This window comes from Danio rerio, chromosome 9 (genome assembly GCF_052040795.2).
Source record: "Danio rerio strain M-AB ecotype USA chromosome 9, GRCz13ab, whole genome shotgun sequence".
Lineage (NCBI taxonomy): Eukaryota > Metazoa > Chordata > Actinopteri > Cypriniformes > Danionidae > Danio > Danio rerio.
Window position 1 is genome coordinate 9,409,891 of NC_141029.1, and position 18,936 is coordinate 9,428,826.

At 35.5% G+C, this 18,936-nt stretch overlaps 1 protein-coding gene across 1 annotated transcript; it reads right to left on the reverse strand.

Annotated features, from left to right (window-relative positions):
* Positions 1-913: 913 nt before the first annotated feature.
* Positions 914-17,758, reverse strand: LOC137496448 (uncharacterized). The gene is given in 5 exon segments (XM_087267507.1): positions 914-1,302; positions 8,641-8,919; positions 9,492-9,794; positions 11,287-11,392; positions 17,547-17,758. Coding segments are annotated over 4 exon segments (705 nt in total). The 5' UTR covers positions 11,360-11,392; positions 17,547-17,758; the 3' UTR covers positions 914-1,252.
* Positions 17,759-18,936: the final 1,178 nt, after the last annotated feature.

Consider the following 18,936-nt stretch of genomic DNA (forward strand, 5'->3'; position numbering starts at 1 on the left):
AGTGCCATTCGCACCTGCTCTTCTCGCGTTAATCCACTAGAGGCCACTGTCGACTGACTGACTGACAGACCAAATGACGACAGCTGGAATTTTACCATATTTTCAGATTTTACTAAATTCTTGCTGTTAAACACTTGTTTTTATTTTATTTTTGGCTTTTGTTTTTGTCTCACCTGCTTTCCAGAACCATTCTTTAGCGGCCTCGGACCTTATCATCATGGTCAACAACCACTAACTTAACACCATTAACTGGAAATGTTTTAATTTTAATCAGTGTTGTATCTAATATCTCAGTTAAGTTTTTTAAATACTGTGCTTCAGAATCAATGTAATAAACAAATTATAAAATCTACTGATTTACTTATGCTAGTTTAACTTCACATTTCCACTTAAATTTCCACTGATTTCCACTGTATACATCTGTTTTGTATTCACCATACCAGTAAAGAATTTCAGAATATTTGTTCCTTTCACTTATTTCTCAGGAAGCTGCTGAGAATTAATGACTTCAGCATTCCCATGACGTAAAGCCATTGTTCAGACTCTTACAGTATAAACAAACCTAGTCTTGTCTTGGTTCCATCTTATGACCCAGCATGAGGTCGTGATGACCTGGATTGCAGTCATCATTCAGTCAGTTTACTAAGCACTGTTCTACAGTCAGTTTTGTAGGATAATTGTGTAATTATGGTTCAGACTCAGCTGAATGGGTTTTCAGACAGTTGGTAATGGGCAGAGGGACACTAAACGACTGCCGAAATAAGTGCTGATGTTCAACTAATCTCACCTCTACCTGACCTCCTTCCACATTTCAGAATGAATGGATATAATTGCGCTATTCTCTGTCTCAAGCAACAGTAATGACCTTTATTGCATATGTGCAAGTAATGAAATCACTTCAGATTACCACAAATAAAGATTGCAAGATTCTTAGGTTTTATTCGAAAATGATTTGTAGACCATGATTTGTATGTGAAGCTGGATAGATATAGTAATTTAAACCACACTTAAAGCATCAAAAATACATCAACACACAAATACATCAGGCACACTATCAAATCATGTTACAATCATGAGAAAGATAAGCACATGCAAGATTTTTCATTTAGATGCCAGATTAAAAAATTGATCTAATGATAAACACAACACATACTTTTTTTTGTAAGGATAAGCTATTAAATTTTTTAAAAAATGTAATTCCTCAGGTCATTCAAAAAATTCGTTTTTTCCATTCACACTTCTCTGTGTCACGTCATCTCTTCTCAGGTGTGTCCTCCTTTATTCGGAGACAAAATCTTTCTCCTGTTAGGGGCCAGAAGAGGAGAACAATTAGATATAGACATACTGTATGAGGAATAGTTCACCGCATATAAATAAAGTTCTGATATTTACTTCATTGTAAAAAATGCAGGGTTCCACGTAATTAATTTACGTTGACCCAACACAAATCGATTAAGTTAACTTAACACTTTTAACAAATTTATATAGACTGAACATAAAAAAATGAGTTGTCCCAATGAAATCTCAATAATTGTGTTGTTTCAGCACATTTTAATTAAATTTAATTAGCTAAATATATTATATTTTTGAGTGTTGGTTCCAGCATATTTTTTCTCAATATTTGAATTTATGATAAATACTGGTAAACAGATAGTTGAGAGTAACCTCTGACCCCCATAGTATACACAGTAGAAGTTATTTTTTCTTCTTTTTTAAATATTTCCTAATGATGTTTCATGGGTCATGAAATGCCAAAGCACATTTTTTGAGCTGTTGACAGTCATATATGTGTCCCACGTTGCTAAAAACACTATTAGGATACATATATTTCACTAAAAAGTGACAATTGGTTGTTTTTGCGTTGATTTGAGCAAATTCATTCTTCTGGTTTAAAAAACGAAATTTTGAAGCTATGTTACGTCAATGAGATCATTGTGTAAATTCCAGCATGGAGATTGGCTGTCTGTACCAGCCAGTGCAACATGGCGTCATTGAGTTTTCAGCACATCTGTTCAATAACTCATGAGAAAGACTTGGTTCAAACCAATCAGCGCACTCTATTGTGAACGAGATGCAACTTCATTAATATGCATGATATAGCTAGGCCCACATGGAGTCTGCGCGCATAGAAATCCACAGATTTTGAGCCCATCATTGAGATTATGTATTTACTTGTGTAAATGTGTGTAAATTTATATTTATTCAGTTTTTTAAATTATTTCACTAATATTATTGTTATATATTAATAGTAATATTAAAAATGTTCATAGAACATGTTAAGATATATTTTCTGTCGTTTAGATACATTAAATGAGTGACTTGCTTTGTTTGCCAAATAAGTGGATCTAATCGGATTTGCATAGTAAACATTAAATAAACGTTAAATGTAAATGTTTTATTTTTATTTAATATATTAAGTATTTAGTTATGATACTCCCAAAATCATTCTGCATAAATCTGCAGATATATATTACAAAATTCTCAGCAGAAATAGCCAAAAATATCCAAACATTCTATCTGGGTCTAGATAAAGCTTCGAAGACTCCTTGCTACAGTTTTAAGAGAGACGCAACATTGTGTTGCCAACTGTAATTCAAACAAGTGGAAGTAGAAGAGTTCAGAGGTTGTCAGTGTTGCATTTATAAATGTGCCACAACGAATGTTTTGTTTCCATTTCTCCACGAAGAGAGCACATCTTGCAAGTTTTTCGAAGCAGCATTTTTTACCCAAGAGCTTTGCGAATCTGTAAATAGTGAAATCAGAAATTGCCACTCGTCTCCTTTTAAAAAAAGACACAGTTCCAGTTGGTGTTGATTGTCCTTATCTGTCCTGTCTTATTCAGATGGCAAAGTTAGTATCGTCAACAGTACTTTTTCAGTTTTTGAATACACACCTTAGTCAAAACTATTTAGTTATTAACTTTACAGTAATATCATTACAATACTTTGGGCTGAAAATCATCCACTTCCACACAGCTCTCAGATCCACGGTAAATGCTGCTCGCTGAATCCCTTTCTGTCTCCCCTGCGTCTGTGTTTGTGTTGTCGCTGTGAAGATCAAATGTAGTGCATGTAATGAAACTCCACTTTTCATGCAAACCCTTCCCTCCTTCATCACTCAACACTCCCACCTAAACAAAGCTGGACTCACCCACTTTCCTGACTTTTTTTTTCAAACTAGAGGTGTGAAAACACCTTGCTGAGATTTCATGGCCCTTTAACAGATCAAGGAATTTTTCACAGTATTTCCGATAATATTTTTTCGTCTGGAGAAAGTCTTATTTGTTTTATTTTGGCTAGGATGAAATCAGTAAAAAAAAAAAATAATAAATTAAAAAAACATTTTAGGGACTATATTATTAAACCCCTTAAGCAATATTTGTCAGACAGTCTACAGAACAAGCCATCATTATGCAATGACTTGCCTAATTACCCTAACTTGCCTATTAACTTGTCAATTAACCTAGTTAAGCCTTTAAATTTCACTTTAAGCTGAATACTGGTATCTTGAAAAAAATATAGTAAAATATTATTTAATGTCAACATGGCAAAGATAAAAGAAATCAGTTATTAGAAATGTGTTATTAAAACTATTATGTTTATAAATGTGTTGAAAAAATCTTCTTTCTGTTAAACGGAAATTGGGGAAAAATAAACAGGGGGGCTCATAATTCAGGGGGGCTAATAATTCTGACTTCAATTGTATATTTTTGCCAACTATGCAAATAAATTGCCATCGCTGGCTTCCTGGTTACCACTATTCCTCAAAATATTTTCTTTTGTGTTTAAATGGAGGGGAAAACACTTTGGAAAAGCATTGAAAGCAAATAGTAAATCAGTAGTTTTTTTTTTTTTTTTTTGGTGGACTCTCCCTTTAATGAATAACTTGATTTTTATTAAATAGTAAATGTATGAGTAACTGCCGTCACACCCATGGCAGATAATCTCACAATGACCAAACATGAGGAGCCTCTCCCTTTCTTCATTTAGTTAATGTACAACACATATAAGAGAAGTGGGTTGTTTCTTAAACACTAAAATCCATAAGATTCCTGTCTGAGCTGTTCATACAGTTCCTCGTTTAGCTAATTATTTTTGTCAGGTTAAATGTTGAACATATCTTGACATACAGTTATTTGCCAAAATAAGGCAACGCTTCATAATATCTGCAACTATTAACTTTACTTTACTTTCTTTATTGTCCACAAGTGGAAATTTATCTTTGGCTTCACCACACAACCACATCAGCGTTTACATTACACACATCACAGAAAAAACATTCAACACAAATACATTCAACGTCGTCACATATATCACATTAAAAACACAATTTAAAACCCTACACATAATTAAAACCCAGTATTTAAAATTCTAATGGCGCTTGGCACATTTTTCTTTACTTGAGGTTGCCTAAAACGTCTTTTTGATGGCAAGAGCTGAAATTTGATATTTAAGGGATGGGAACAATCTTCAACAATGATGTGTGCTTTCTGTCTCATTCTCATTGAATAAATTTCGTTTGGTTGTTTTTGCGCTTTACCTACAATTGTACTGCCAATTTTTACTACTCGACACAGTTTTTGCTTTTCCTTCATTGGCAACAGTCCATACCATGCCATCATGTTAAAACTCACAACACTTTCAACCAAGTTCTTGTATACCATCTCAAGGACATCTTGACTCACACCAAATTGTTGTAACCTCCTAATGAGGTAAAATCTCTGCATTGCTTTTTTAAAAATGCACTCTGCATTTGCAGCAAATGTTAGTCCACTATCAATAAGTGATCCTAAATATTTAAAACAGTCAACTGTCTCTATTTCATGTCCCTCAAGGACCAGCGGTTTCAACCCTTGACTAAGCACTTTTTTATTTCTGCTAATTATCATCTCCTTGGTTTTATTAAAATTGATCTCCAGTGAACTCTTTTTACATCAGTTTTGGAGCATATGTATATATTTATATTACGAGATATCTCCTTCTGTTCCTATTTTAGTCAACCGTCCAACAAGTGCCATATCATCTGCATATTTAAATAACCTAAAACATGAATCCTGGACCTTAAGTTCATTTATTAAGCGTTAGCAAACAGTTAATTCATCATTTGTTTAGCAATATTTCTAGGCAGGGCAAGGCAAATTTATTTATATAGCACATTTCATACACAGTGGCAATTCAAAGTGCTTTACATAAACCGGAATAAAAGAAACAAGTACAAAAAAATAAAAACAAATAATAAAAATAATGAAATAAAACAAAACTAATAAAAAAATTACAAAAAAACATTAGAACAGATTAAATGTGTTATTAAAGAATGAAATTAAAGGCACAGCTAAACAGATGTGTTTTCAGTCTTGATTTGAATGTGCCTAATGTTGGAGCACATCTGATCATTTCTGGAAGCTGATTCCAGCAGCGAGGGGCGTAGTAGCTAAAAGCCGATTCACCCTGCTTTGACTGAACTCTTGGAACTTCTATGATCTGAAAGTGATCAGATTTAAAAGATTTGAGTGATCTGTTAGGTTTGTATTCAGTGAGCATATCTGTAATGTATTAAGGTCCTAGGCCATTTAGTGATTTGTAGACCAATTTTAATACTTTAAAATCTATTCTGAATGTAACTGGGAGCCAGTGTAAAGACCAGAGGACAGGTGTGATGTGCTCTGATTTCCTGGTTCTGGTCAGAATCCTGGTCGCAGCGTTCTGGATAAGCTGTAACTGTCTGACTGTCTTTTTGGGAAGGCCAGTGAGGAGGCCGTTACAGTAATCCACCCTGCTGCTGATGAAAGCATGAAGAAGTTTCTTCACTGGAAACAAAGCATCTAATTCTTGCAATGTTTTTTGAGATGATAGTATGCTGATTTACTAACTGCTTTGACATGACTATTGAAACTCAGATCTGACTTCAGAGTCACACCAAGATTCTTGACCTTATTTTGTTGTTGTTTGACCTTTAGTGCCAAGGTACGCATTCACCTTGAGAACATTAATATAACTACAGCTGTGTTCTTGACAAGCCCATGTTTAATGATTGTATTTTCATACTTTGTTAATGATTTTTTCACTACTAAATTAAGTGTTGTATTTTTTACAAAGTTGGTGGTTTTTTAAGATCATTTAGAAAGAGTAAGACAATAATTGATAAACTATTCAAAGGAATGTTTATATATCTTATTATTCAGGCATATAGTAATAGTTACTCTGTATGTTATTTAATATTTTATCAACACAACTTTATGCAGTTTTGTGACCTAACCTAAAGTGTGGACTATTTATGCATTATAAATCCTTTGTATGATGTCAATGACAAATTTATTTATACAGCTTTATTAAACACAACCGAAGGTTGACCAATGTGCTGCACAATACAAATCACAAAGAGAAAGATATAAAATCATAGCTAAAACAAACAATTCTCACAATTCTCTTTGACACACTCAGTGCCAAATCAAAAAGGTAAGTCTTTAACCTAGATTTAAAAACAGACAGAGATGACATAGGTCTAATATAGAGGGGCAGAGCATTCTACAATCTAGGACCGCCAACTGCGAAAGCACGGTCACCCCTGCATTTCAGCCTCGACTCAGTTATGCATAATAATCTTAGGTTTGATGACCGAAGAGACCAACCAGGCTGATGTTCAGTTAACAGATCTGAGCCAAGCCATTTAGTGATTTAAACACCAAGAGAGGAATTTTAAAAGTGGCATGATGGTGCACAGGCAACCAGTGCAAAGATGTGGTCATGTTTCTTGGTACCGGTTAAAAGCCTTGCAGCAGCATTTTGAACTAACTGTATACGGGATAGAGTTGTTTGACTGATCCCCAAAATAGTTTACATGTAATGACCAGTGGTGGAATGAGTAATGAAAAATCATACTCAAGTAAAAGTACCATTACTTGCCTAAAAATGTAGTGTAAGTCGAGTAAAAGTATCTGTAGAAAATACTACTCAAAGTATGAGTAAAAAGTAGCCCTTTCTAAAGTACTCAAAAGTAGTGAGTAGTGAGTATTATGCTGTTAAAAGCTGATGCATTTACATGTAATTTCTGCATGTGTGTGTAAACGTAACATTCTGTAGTGCATCTAACTATTGTCCAGCAGGCACACAACATCATAAGACGTCAATATTAGGCTAGATTTAGGTTGTGATGTCAGGTGACCAAAATTCGATGTCTTGCCAGCATCTAGGGACGTTATTTTGATGTCCAATAATGACTTCAAATTACGGTGATATTTTGTTGATTTTTGGTCGTTAGATAGTGACTAAAATCCAACGTCGAACCAACATCTTAAACCAACTGACATTTATTCATCAGGTATGGCAACCAAAATCCAATGTCTGATTGACATCATAGTGGTTACGTCAACACAACGTCAAGCTGTGACATCATTAGACATTGATATTTGGTAGGTTTTAGGTTGGACATTGATCTGATGTTGAGTTCTGACATCAACCCGATTTTTATTTCCAAACAAAATGCAAGGTCCCCATGACGATGAGGTACAACGTCAATTTGACATTATGTTGATGTTTTGTGCCTGCTGGGTGTTTAAGGCCATTTCGGTCATCATACAGTAAACATCTGTCATCTTCTCATCAGTGGCATGCATCTAAACAGTCTCTGGGTCAATGCATGTAAAGATTTTTGACATCTTCTAAGACATTTTTAATGCTTTCAAAATGTTTGCTGCAATTATAAATCGCCCATGTCTTTAGGTAGTTCATTATGATGCGATATACCTTCCATGTGCGATTTTATTGGACAGGAATCACAGGACTGATTTTTCTAATCTCCATAGACAACAAAAAATAAAGTGGGGACTGCAGGTTGAAGGGAAGTAGTGGAGCAAAAGTATCGATACAGCACTGAAAATGTACTCAAGGGAAAGTAAAAGTACACATTTTAAAAGTACTTATTCATTCATTCATTTTCTTGTCGGCTTCGTCGCTTTATTAATCTGGGGTCACCACAGCAGAATGAACCGCCAACTTATCCAGCATGTTTTTACGCAGCAGATGCCCTTCCAGCTGCAACCCATCTCTGGGAAACATCCATACACACATTCACACCCACACTCATACACTACAGACAATTTAGCCTACTCAATTCACCTGTACGGCATTTCTTTGGACTGTTGGGGAAACCAGAGCACCCAGAGGAAACCCATGCAAACGCAGGGAGAACATGCAAACTCCACACAGAAATACCAACTGAGCCATGGATCGAACCAGCGACCCAGCGACAGCACTACCTACTGCGCCACTGCTTTGCCCTAAAACTACTCAGTAAATTATTAAATACATTTCCTGAGGAAAACTACTCAATTACAGTAATTTGAATATTTGTAATTAGTTACTTTACACCACTGGTAATGATCCTAGATAATGCTAATGATGTAGGATTAATTTTAGATAACATGATACATGTTTCAATGTTTCAACTTATTCACCAAAAAAAGCAACTTTTTGTTTGCTAACAAAAACAAACAAACTAAATTTTTTTTTTAAGATTAAACCTTTTCATCTGTTAACTTTCATCTGCTGAGAAAAACTTTTGAAACAAAACTTCAGGCTAAATTACTAAGGACCTTCAACTAAACCAAATAATCATAATAAATATAATTTTTAATTTCTTCACCTGGTGGAAGTTGTAGAGTCTTCTTTAGCTGCACAGAGCCGGACATGGGAGATGGGTATGTGGCCACACAGACGAGCTCAATGATGTTGAAATGATCATCGAGATACACACGATTCTCAATAGTGGAGGATGCGCTGTTGTACTCGACAGTAAAATAGTTGTACAAAACGCTTAAGGGAGGTTCCCAGTGAAGAGTGGGTTCTATCATTGTATGTCTGGCCTTACAGACAGCAATCTTTTTACCATTATCACTTTCCAGATGGGTGGAAAGATTGACAACTGTAAACAAAGAACGTTAAAGTCAAATTTAACTGAAATATCAGCATTAGAATAGTCAGTATAATGGTTTTGGATTAATCTCTAATATGATTTTTGTCTGTGTGCAATCACTAGTTGAAGCATATAATTATCATAAAACTATGACATAAATTAGTAGAATTCTACCAAACATGATAAGTAAACCTCAGCCATTTTCAGGCTTTTGATAATTTTTGCTGGCTCACAGTTAGCACTGTCACCTCACAGCAAGAAGGCAGCTGATTTGAGTCCCAGCTGGGACAGTTGGCATTTCTGTGTTGAGTTCTTGCAGTGTTGGTTTCTCTATAGGTGCTTTGGTTTCCCCCACAGTCCAAAGTCATGCGCTAAAGGTGATTTAGAAAAACTAAATTGACCATAATGTATGAGTGCGTGTGTGAATGCAAGAGTGTATGTTTCCCAGTACTGGTTTGCAGCTGGAAGGGAATCCGCTGAATAAAACAAATGCCAGAATAGTTGGCGGTTCATTCCGCTGTGGCAACCTCTGATAAATAAGGGATTAAGCTGAAAGAAATTGAATAAATAAAAGTACTCACCACTTACAGAAATATTTAAACTATTATAGGTTTCTCCTTCATATGATAAATCACAGATGTAAAATCCTTCATCTTGCATTGAAATGTTGGGAATTGACAAAGAAACTCCATCTGTAGAATTGTGCAGCTTCTTTCCATCTTTACAGGTGTCGTCCGGTTTGGGGGACAATCCAATATAACATTTCTTGCTTTGCGTGCTGATGCTCCACACGATATAAATTAAATGGTCCCACTTAAATTTAGTGACCTTGCCACACTATAAAGTGACATCACTGCTTTCCATAAATATCAGATTTTTGAAATCTGAAAAAAAAAAAAAATAAATGAAAATTGGATTAAGTTAAAATAAACATTTACTCAAACTATGTTTTTTGATGTGTCTCTTCCTTCATCGCTAAAATAGTCACAACATATACAACAGCTCTGTTCTCACAAAATCTACTGTATACCACAGTCCATTTGTTCCATTCAATCTGGTATTGCAAGAGTTCTACAATTAGAAACACAGATGATTTTCCGCTAGCAAACTATTAATCTATGTAAAATACATTTAAACTAAATTTACTTTAGTGGTCTATAAGCTCATTACTCCCAAAATGCACATATTATTTTACAAAAGTAAGAAAAGTGTGCAGGTAGTCCTTCGATATTTAACTAAAAGTTTCTTTAGGACCGTTTTACTTTTAGTACCTTATTGCTTGTTTGTTTGATTTACAATATTATATATATAAGTATTAGCCCCCCTTTTTATTTTTATTTTATCAATTTCTGTTTAACGGAGAGATTTTTTGCAACACATTTCTAAACATAATAGTTTTCATAACTTATTTATAATAACTGATTTATTTTATCTTTGCTATGATGACAGTAAATAATATTTTACTAGATATTTTTCAAGACACTTCTATACTGCTTAAAGTGACATTTAAAGGCTTAACTAGGTTAATTAGGTTAACTAGGCTGGTTAGGGTAATTAGGCAAGTTATTGTATATCGATGGTTTGTTCTGTAGACTATCGAAAAAAAAATAACTTAAGGGGGCTAATAGTTTTTTCCTTAAAATAGTGTTTAAAAAAATTAAAAACTGATTTTATTCTAGCTGAAATAAAACAAATAAGACATTCTCCAGAAGAAAAAATATTATCAGACATACTTTGAAAATTTCCTTGCTCTGTTAAACATTATTTGGGAAAATATTTAAAAAAGAAAATAAAATTGAAAGGGGGGGGGCTAATAATTCTGACTACACCTGTATAAATATAATGAATGAGTTAACCCGACAAATTTAAGTGGATCAAACATTAAACAAGTAAGTTGTCATCAAAGGATCTCAAAAGTTGTGTTGTTTCAACTCATTTTAAATAAGTATTTTGAACAAGCAAGTAAAACATTTTTAGTTTAAATGAATGAATAAGTAAAGGTGTATATTGTCTGACCTGTCATTTTTATCAAAGCAGCTTCCTTCTGTTGACTTTCAGTGTCTTTATCTTGTAAGTCAGTTAGTGGCACAGCAGGTTAGCAGATTAACGTGAACATTTGGCACGTGCATGGAAACACAATCATTCACACAAGTCAAAATGTCAGTTAGAGCCAAAAAGAGTCAATTGCATGCGCACCAAACAAGTAGATTGATTTGATCAGTCCTGTTAGTCTCAGTGTAATGGCATTGGTAAGCCACCAAACAAAAGTAACAAATAAGTGGCATCTGCAAACAAATGATGTTGGGCTAAGAAAAATCTACACTGGATGGCCAAACCATTAATCTAAAAACAATATTAGAGGCAGTTTAAACTCACCTTTTGTGTGACTTCTTGCCATAAAGATGCATGTGAGAATGACCAACTCCAGTGTCCCACCGTTTCCCATCATAACAAATTCGCAGTCAGACTTCTCTTCACACACCTTTAAATTAGATTTTTCCTTTGTCTGAGTTATTCTTCTTTTGTTTGCTTGAGCAATAACATTTTTGTACACCGCTAATGGCCTATCAGTTGATAATCGTCCCCCACAAAAATGCCCACTTCCTGTCTTGTTCACACCAGTGGTGCAAGAGTGTTTTCTGCCCGGAAGAAGAAAATGTAGTAGGTGTTCGTAGTTCAAAGGTTTGTAGTAGGTGTTATATTTTCATTGGTTCATTTAATGTCATTTATCTAGCTGGCAGCATAAGCATTTAAAATATCATAATAAGAAAGTTACTGGTTTTTGCAAGTGAACTCTGTAAGTTTAAGCTCAAAACACCCATCAGATTATTTATTATAGCTTTCAGAGTTTTGGAATTTTGTCCGTAAAATTGTCAAATGGCCACAACAAATTATGCCAGAACAACCTCAAACTGAAAATATTGTATGCAGTAAAACAATTATAAACTTTTTTTTTTTTTTAACAGAAAGGGGAAATGACAGTAGACGGGTTTCTATTGTAACATGAAGCTAATCTTTTCTAAAATAAAAAAAAAAACAGAAAAATCGCATGTGAAGTAGGTGCGTTTACATATATTCACTAGAGCAGCTGACAGTAGTATTGGTAACCATAACAACCAACAGTAAACAAGGCAAGCATAATGGAGAAAGCTGATTAGCCATGTGTGTGTAATGTTTATAATGTTTACGGTTAATGTTAAATTTTATATCACATTATTTGTATTAATGGTTTTTTCCACTCAGGCCCAAAAATAATTCAAGTTTAAGTGTAAAAACTATTAGTAAATTAAGGGAATATTAATTTGAAATTTGGCATCCTAAACCCCCATCCCCCATATATATATATATATATATATATATATATATATATATATATATATATATATATATATATATATATATATATATATATATATATATATTTATTTATTTTTTTTACACACACGCACACACACACACACACACACACACACACACACACACACACACACACACACACACACACACACACACACACACACACACACACACACACACACACACATATGGGAAGCATAATCTGGAGTAATTTGTTTTTCAGTTAATAATGACGAGGCTTTGTGCTTTGTTTGTCACTTGTCACTGATCGGTCAGAGAAAAACAGGCTCAAAAGGAGAGTGACAACAGTAACTTTTCCTAAAAAAAATACATTAAAGGGAAGAAATGTAGATTTAAAAAAAAATAGATGTTATTTTTTGTTTTATATGGAGTTTCATAGCCATTTTTTAAATTAATGTTCTGTAATTTTAATAGAACTTTTATTTTGTCTATTATGTTTAATAATAATAATAATAATAATAATAATAATAATAATGATAATAATAATATAATAATAATAATACTGAAAGTGATAAAAAATCATTTTAAAATCACTGCAAAGTATTTAATTGAAGTATTGTTATTGTTATCGATACTTAACTTGAAATACTTTCAAATAAAAAAATTTGTATCGCCCATCCCTAATTAAAACTGATAATTGATTACAGCATGTCAAAATGATATCAGTAATGACTGTTTACTCCCACAGCACACAACTAAAACACAGCTCCATCCTCCAGTTTTTGATTGAATGCTGTGCTTGACGTCGCTGCCTGCTGGTTTACGTCACTTCAGAGTTCCTATTGCTAATTTAGTTCTCAGGGGACTGTCTGATAGATAGTTCCTTTAACTACCTCCAACAGTATATCTATCTTGAGTGATGTGGGCTTTACAATCATCACTTTTACAGTACCATTCCACTGGTTAAATGCCATGATGGAATTATCATGCTGTAAAGCCGTTTCCCAGCAGCTAAAGGAGAAATTTGGGTTTTATTTAATATTTGACACTCTTATCCAGTGTTAACAAGTGCAGGAATGTAAAACTATTTGTCAGTGTCTTGCTCCAAAGGCAGTTACATGCAATAGCATCCCAGAGCCACAATTTGTTTTTTATTTATGTTTTTGAATTGCATTATGGGAACTTGATGTATCTTCCAACAACAAGGCTGAATTTGAATTTGAATTCATTTAAATGATATGCTACTTGTATTGATGTTGTAAATTATGGAACAAAACCAACAAACTACCAGTACATTTTCTGTTATTTTACAGACATATTTCTCTATAAATTATTTATTTATTTTACATTATATTATTTCAAACTACCAAAATGCCAGGAAAATAATTTTCTAAATCAGAAATCAACAGAGCAAAGATAAGCTCCCACAAAGCAATTCACAACTTTAAAGAGCCCCTACTATGGGTTTTTGAAAATGACCCTCCATGTATTGTGTACCAGCTCTAAGTGAATGAAAACATTGAGGCTTAAATCTGAAAGTGCACTGTGTTTAAAAATATTGACTCTTTAACAAAATAGTCAACTCAGAGTCAAATCAACAAATCGAGTTGGGTTTGGATATTTTGCTTGAATGCATTGACGCCAATACGGTGTATCACCAAATATGTAGTTTTAGGTCAGATGAAATGTAAATGCGCTTTCCCTTTAGACACTAGTGGAGCTGAGATGACGATCACTGACAGATTGAAATTCAGCTGCAGGGAATAAAGGGTTGATTTTCATTTTTACAACAATACCACAGTATATCCAACCTAGTGCTGTGTTTGTTCCAGTCATTTTTTTTGTTGATTGATACAATAACCTACGCTGCAATGCAAGATTCGCCAACCATTTGCTATTAAAGGAAAGCGCAGCTGAGACTAGGGACTTTGTCTGTTACAGTTCATATGGATCAGTTTCGTCTACCTCCAGATCAGGGATGTCCAAACTCGGTCCTGGAGGGCTGGTGTCCTGGAGAGTTTAAATCCAAACCTAATCGAACACACCTGAACCAGCTAATCAAGCTCTTAGTAGATACTAGAAACTTTGTGGCAGGTGTGTTAAAGCAAGTTGGAGAAAAGCTCTCCAGGACACTTTCCCTCCAGGACCGAGTTTAAACACCCCTGCTCCAGATCATAACATGTAAGTGTTATGTATTTAATATGTATTTAAATGTGTGTTGTAAGTTGCATTTGCCCTTGCTGTAATCACTTATCTATTGTAATTAGTGCTTAAACTGTACCTTTCAGGTTAAATCTTCATGGGACTGTTCTCATAATGTGTCCAAAACCACGTTGAAAACGTGACGCGTGCTTCTTTCTTTAACGATTTAAAGGGTCACTAAACACAAAAACACAGTTTTTGAGATGTTGACAGTCATATATGTGTCCCACGTTGCTATAAACACTATTAGGACAAGTGAAAAAAAAAAAGTGAAAATTGGTTGTTTTTGCGTTATTTCGAGCGAGTACAACATGACACGCTTGAGTGTGCAGCATTAATTCACGAGAAAGACTTAGTTCAAACCAATCAGTGCGCTCTAATGTGTATGAACCTAATTAATTTGCATGATAGCTTCCAAGACCAGTGTTCAGACGGCAGAGAGTCACCACGTTGTGTTGCCAAAACAAGTGGAAGAAAAATAATTGTTTGGAGACATGGGTCGTCAGTGTTGCGTTTATAAATGTGCTGCAACAAAGGTTTTGTTTTCATTTCCCTGCGAGGAGAGTGCAGCTGAACTGTGGAAAACAATGCACAAGACAGAAATATGTTTGTAAGAAACATTTTTACCTGAGAGCTTTTTGCATCTGGAAGTGGTGAAATGTGGATTTGCTGCTTGTCTCCTTTTAAAAAAGACATGGCTCTAACTGATGTTGATTGTCCTGTCTCTAAAGATTTGGTACTCTAAGTGTGTGAACAGCGTTCTTTGTTCGTTAATTAAGAGGCAAAGTTAGTTTGAGTCATCAGAAGTACTCTTTCAATATATCAATACAATATTATGGACTGAAAGATCCGCTGTAAATGCTGCTCTCCGAGTGTAAAAATTTAAAGGCAATCAAACTATTACGGTCGTGTAGGATTTTTGACAGATTTTGTGACAGGATAGTCTATAGACACACAGCTTTCTGATGCTACCTTCCAAGTGTATCTAAGTTACCGACAAATGCAGAGTTTTTTTTTTCTGCCATTCACCATAGGGTATCAAACATTCCATTTAAACAACACTCTTCCAGCATTTTCACGCAACCAATATCTCGTTTGTCACAGGGGGCATGCATGAAATGTTTCTGAATGAAAGTGAAAGTGCCAAACCGCAGTTAAAGTCGACAATTTAATAAATTGGCAAATAATTTGATTACTGATGTCCATTTAAACAAAGTCACTGTCTTTCTCCCTTCTGTGTTTGTTTTGCCTTTGTAAAAATCAGTGCATGCCCAAACGGAAACTCTTATTTTTATGCAAAACCTTCCCTCTTTCCCTCTCCCGACACTCCTACCTGCACAGAGCTGGACTCACCCACTTTCCTGACTTTTTTCAAACTAAAGGTGTGAAAACACTCTGCTGAGGCAAGGGGGTTTAAGTTCCTTTGAAACGTTTTTGAACTCGTGACTCTCTGCCGTTTCTTGTTGCTATGGCCATCATCAGCTGTCATGGTCAATTTTCAAAATGGTTCAACTTTTGCCACTTTGTGGATTAATAATGAATGTGTGTCTTTGTTATTACTTGGTGTTAGGTTTAAGAGCAGAGTATATGCTGGTGTTTAACTGCATTGCTTTATTGCATTCCTGCATTGGGCACACACATACTCTGTGTGCCACTTCAAAGCAGTGGTGGGCATTTCTCTCTGTCTTGTGCTGAATGCAGTCGACCAATCACAACAGACTGGGTCATCGGTCCAATGAGCGCAGATTAGCCTCACACAAAGAAGGGGTTTGAGACAACCCAGGCTCATTCTGAAAATGTAGCCCCGCGGACCTTTCTGGAGACCATGATTTACGTGGCCGGAGGTACGTATGGCCGCATTTCGTTTTTTTCAAGCAAACGCTATGAGGCGGTGTGACGCCGCTCCTCTTCTTCGCGCTCAACGGCTGAGCTGACGGCTCGCCTCCGTGTGGAGGGCTTTCCCAACCAATTTGTCCGGTTAGCTCGTCGTGTTACGTTGGCGGAGGCCCGGAGGAGGAGGAGCCGGCCGTGATGTACGAACGGGTTCGAGTTCGGGGAAGAGCGGTTTCAGAAATCAGGTAAGACAAAAAAAAAAACAGAATCCAAAAAATAAAGCGAACGAGTTCGTAATGGGGCGAGAATGCGCCGAAATTTGAAAACGCGGTCAAAATCGAACAAGGGCTTTTCTTATTGCTGGATGGCTTTTGTAAATCGTCACTTGGGTTTAGGGAAGAAGGAGGAGAAGTAGTGTGGCTGTCGATCAATCGTTCAGTTGTCCAGTCAGTCGGACAGACAGTTGCTTGACAGCAGCCTCCGCCGGCTTTTCACGCGAGAACAGCGCGAGCGCGAACGGCCTCTCGTGGATTCGTGAAAACAAAAATTTCACAAATACGTACCTCCCGGGACGAATTTCGCACTTTCCAGAAACGTCCACGGGGCTACGTTTCCAGAATGAGCCTGGGTTGGTTTGAAAACATATGAATCGCTGAATGAATAATATGGCAGTCTTTGGGATAATTAGGTAAAAATAAATGCATAAAACAAGACAATAAAAGTGTTTTTTTCTCCTTTTTTATCTGCCTGTTGTAGGAGACCCCAAAACTAAAATATGACCTTTCTCAATGCATAATAGGGGCTCTTAAAATAAACAGACAACATTTGTTAAACACATACAATATATTTTTACATTGTAGATCAAAGATCAGGGAATATATTATGAGCTCTTTAAGCCTCCAAACACTTACGAAACACTTACGATTTCAGTTATTTCATTTGTTTTGTTTAATAAATGACTGTTTTTTTAATTAAATGAGTGTGAATAATTTCTGAATGCACTATATTTCCTCTCCAAGTCTGCTTGGCTCCAGTCCCAGTCAGTTTCCCAGAGCTGTCCTGTTATCTACACCGGAGGAATGTGGATTTGTGTGCTATCAGTTGGTAAACATGAAACTGTTTTTAGCACTCCCTCCTACCGTCTCTGTTTGTCTAGGTCGGTCAGACTGACCATAGGGGGGGTTGAGGGCGTCATTGCAGGTGCGTCAGAAATGACCCGGCCCTACAGTGACACAACAGAGCAATCGATACAAACAGCTCGACACGGAAAGCTGACGGCTTACCTTCTAATGTCCATTCAAAAGGAAGTGCAGTGGTAGGCTTTCAAACCGGCATCAGCAGGAGTCTGCAGGATCCACATACTCATTTTTACATGATCCATGAGTCAGGTCTGCAAGCGCTGGGATGATGAAAGGCGGTGACGCAGAGACGTGACAGCAATGCAGACGCTGGTATATGTGTATGTCTCCATGTCTCTGCAGGTTAAAATAGAGCTGGAGGTGTTCAGCCCCAGTCCGGATTGAAAAGTATGTGTGAAACTCAGATCTGACCTTTAGGTCAGTTAATTATGTTTTGAATCTCTCTCTCTCTCTCTCTCTCTCTCTGTGTGTGTGTGTGTGTGTGTGTGCTGGCAAATCTGCACCTACAGAATGATAAATGTGACAACCTCACTCTGGAAACATAGTCATGATATCACAATAATATCCTCGTTTGAAAAAAGCAAACAAACTAAATCTGTTAAAACAAATGCATTTACAACATTTATTTAAATAGATTCATTAGTTAATGCTATTAATTAATATAAAAAAATATTATTTAATCATTCGTTAGTATTAATTTATAAACAAACCAAAGTTAATATACAATTTTTATTCATTCAATGAATCGCCACAGTGGAGTGAACCGCCAACTTATCCAGCAAATGTTATACACAGCGGATGCTCTTCCAGCTGCAACCTAGTACTGGGAAACACCCATGCACTTTCACATTTACACTCACTATGGCCAATTTAGCTTACCCAATTCACCCATAATGCATGTCTTGGACTATTGGAGAAACCAGAGCACCCGGAGGAAACATGCAAACTACATACAGAAACGCTGACCCAGCTGGGGCTTGAACCAGCGACATTTTTGCTGTGAGGCGACTGTGCTAACCACTGAGCCACCATGTCACCCTAAAATACAATTTATAATATTTAATATATATGAAATGTATTAACTAGTAGTAGTGACATGAAGAAAATTTTTTATTTTTGTTAACAAATGTACTTGCTTTGGTCTTACATTGGTTATTTTCTATCTAGATGAAATAATGGGAATATTAAATGACACCATGGGTCACAAATTGGGCTGCACAATATATCGTTTCAGCATCGATATCACAAAGTGCGAATCTGCAATAGTCACATCGCAGGATCTGCTATGTTGAGTAGTGATTTATAATTTCACGCTGGGGAAATCTACAGAAGATTCAAAATAAAGTTCGTTATGACATTAAAATAAATTAAATTTGAGGAATAACTAATCGAAAATAATAACAGCTCATGGAATGACATTAAAATAAAATAAAAAATAATGGCAAAAAAGCATTCAACAAAAATAGTTTCAACAAGTAATTTTATTAATTTCATTTTATTTTCTAAAACACACCAATAGCAGATAAATAAGTGA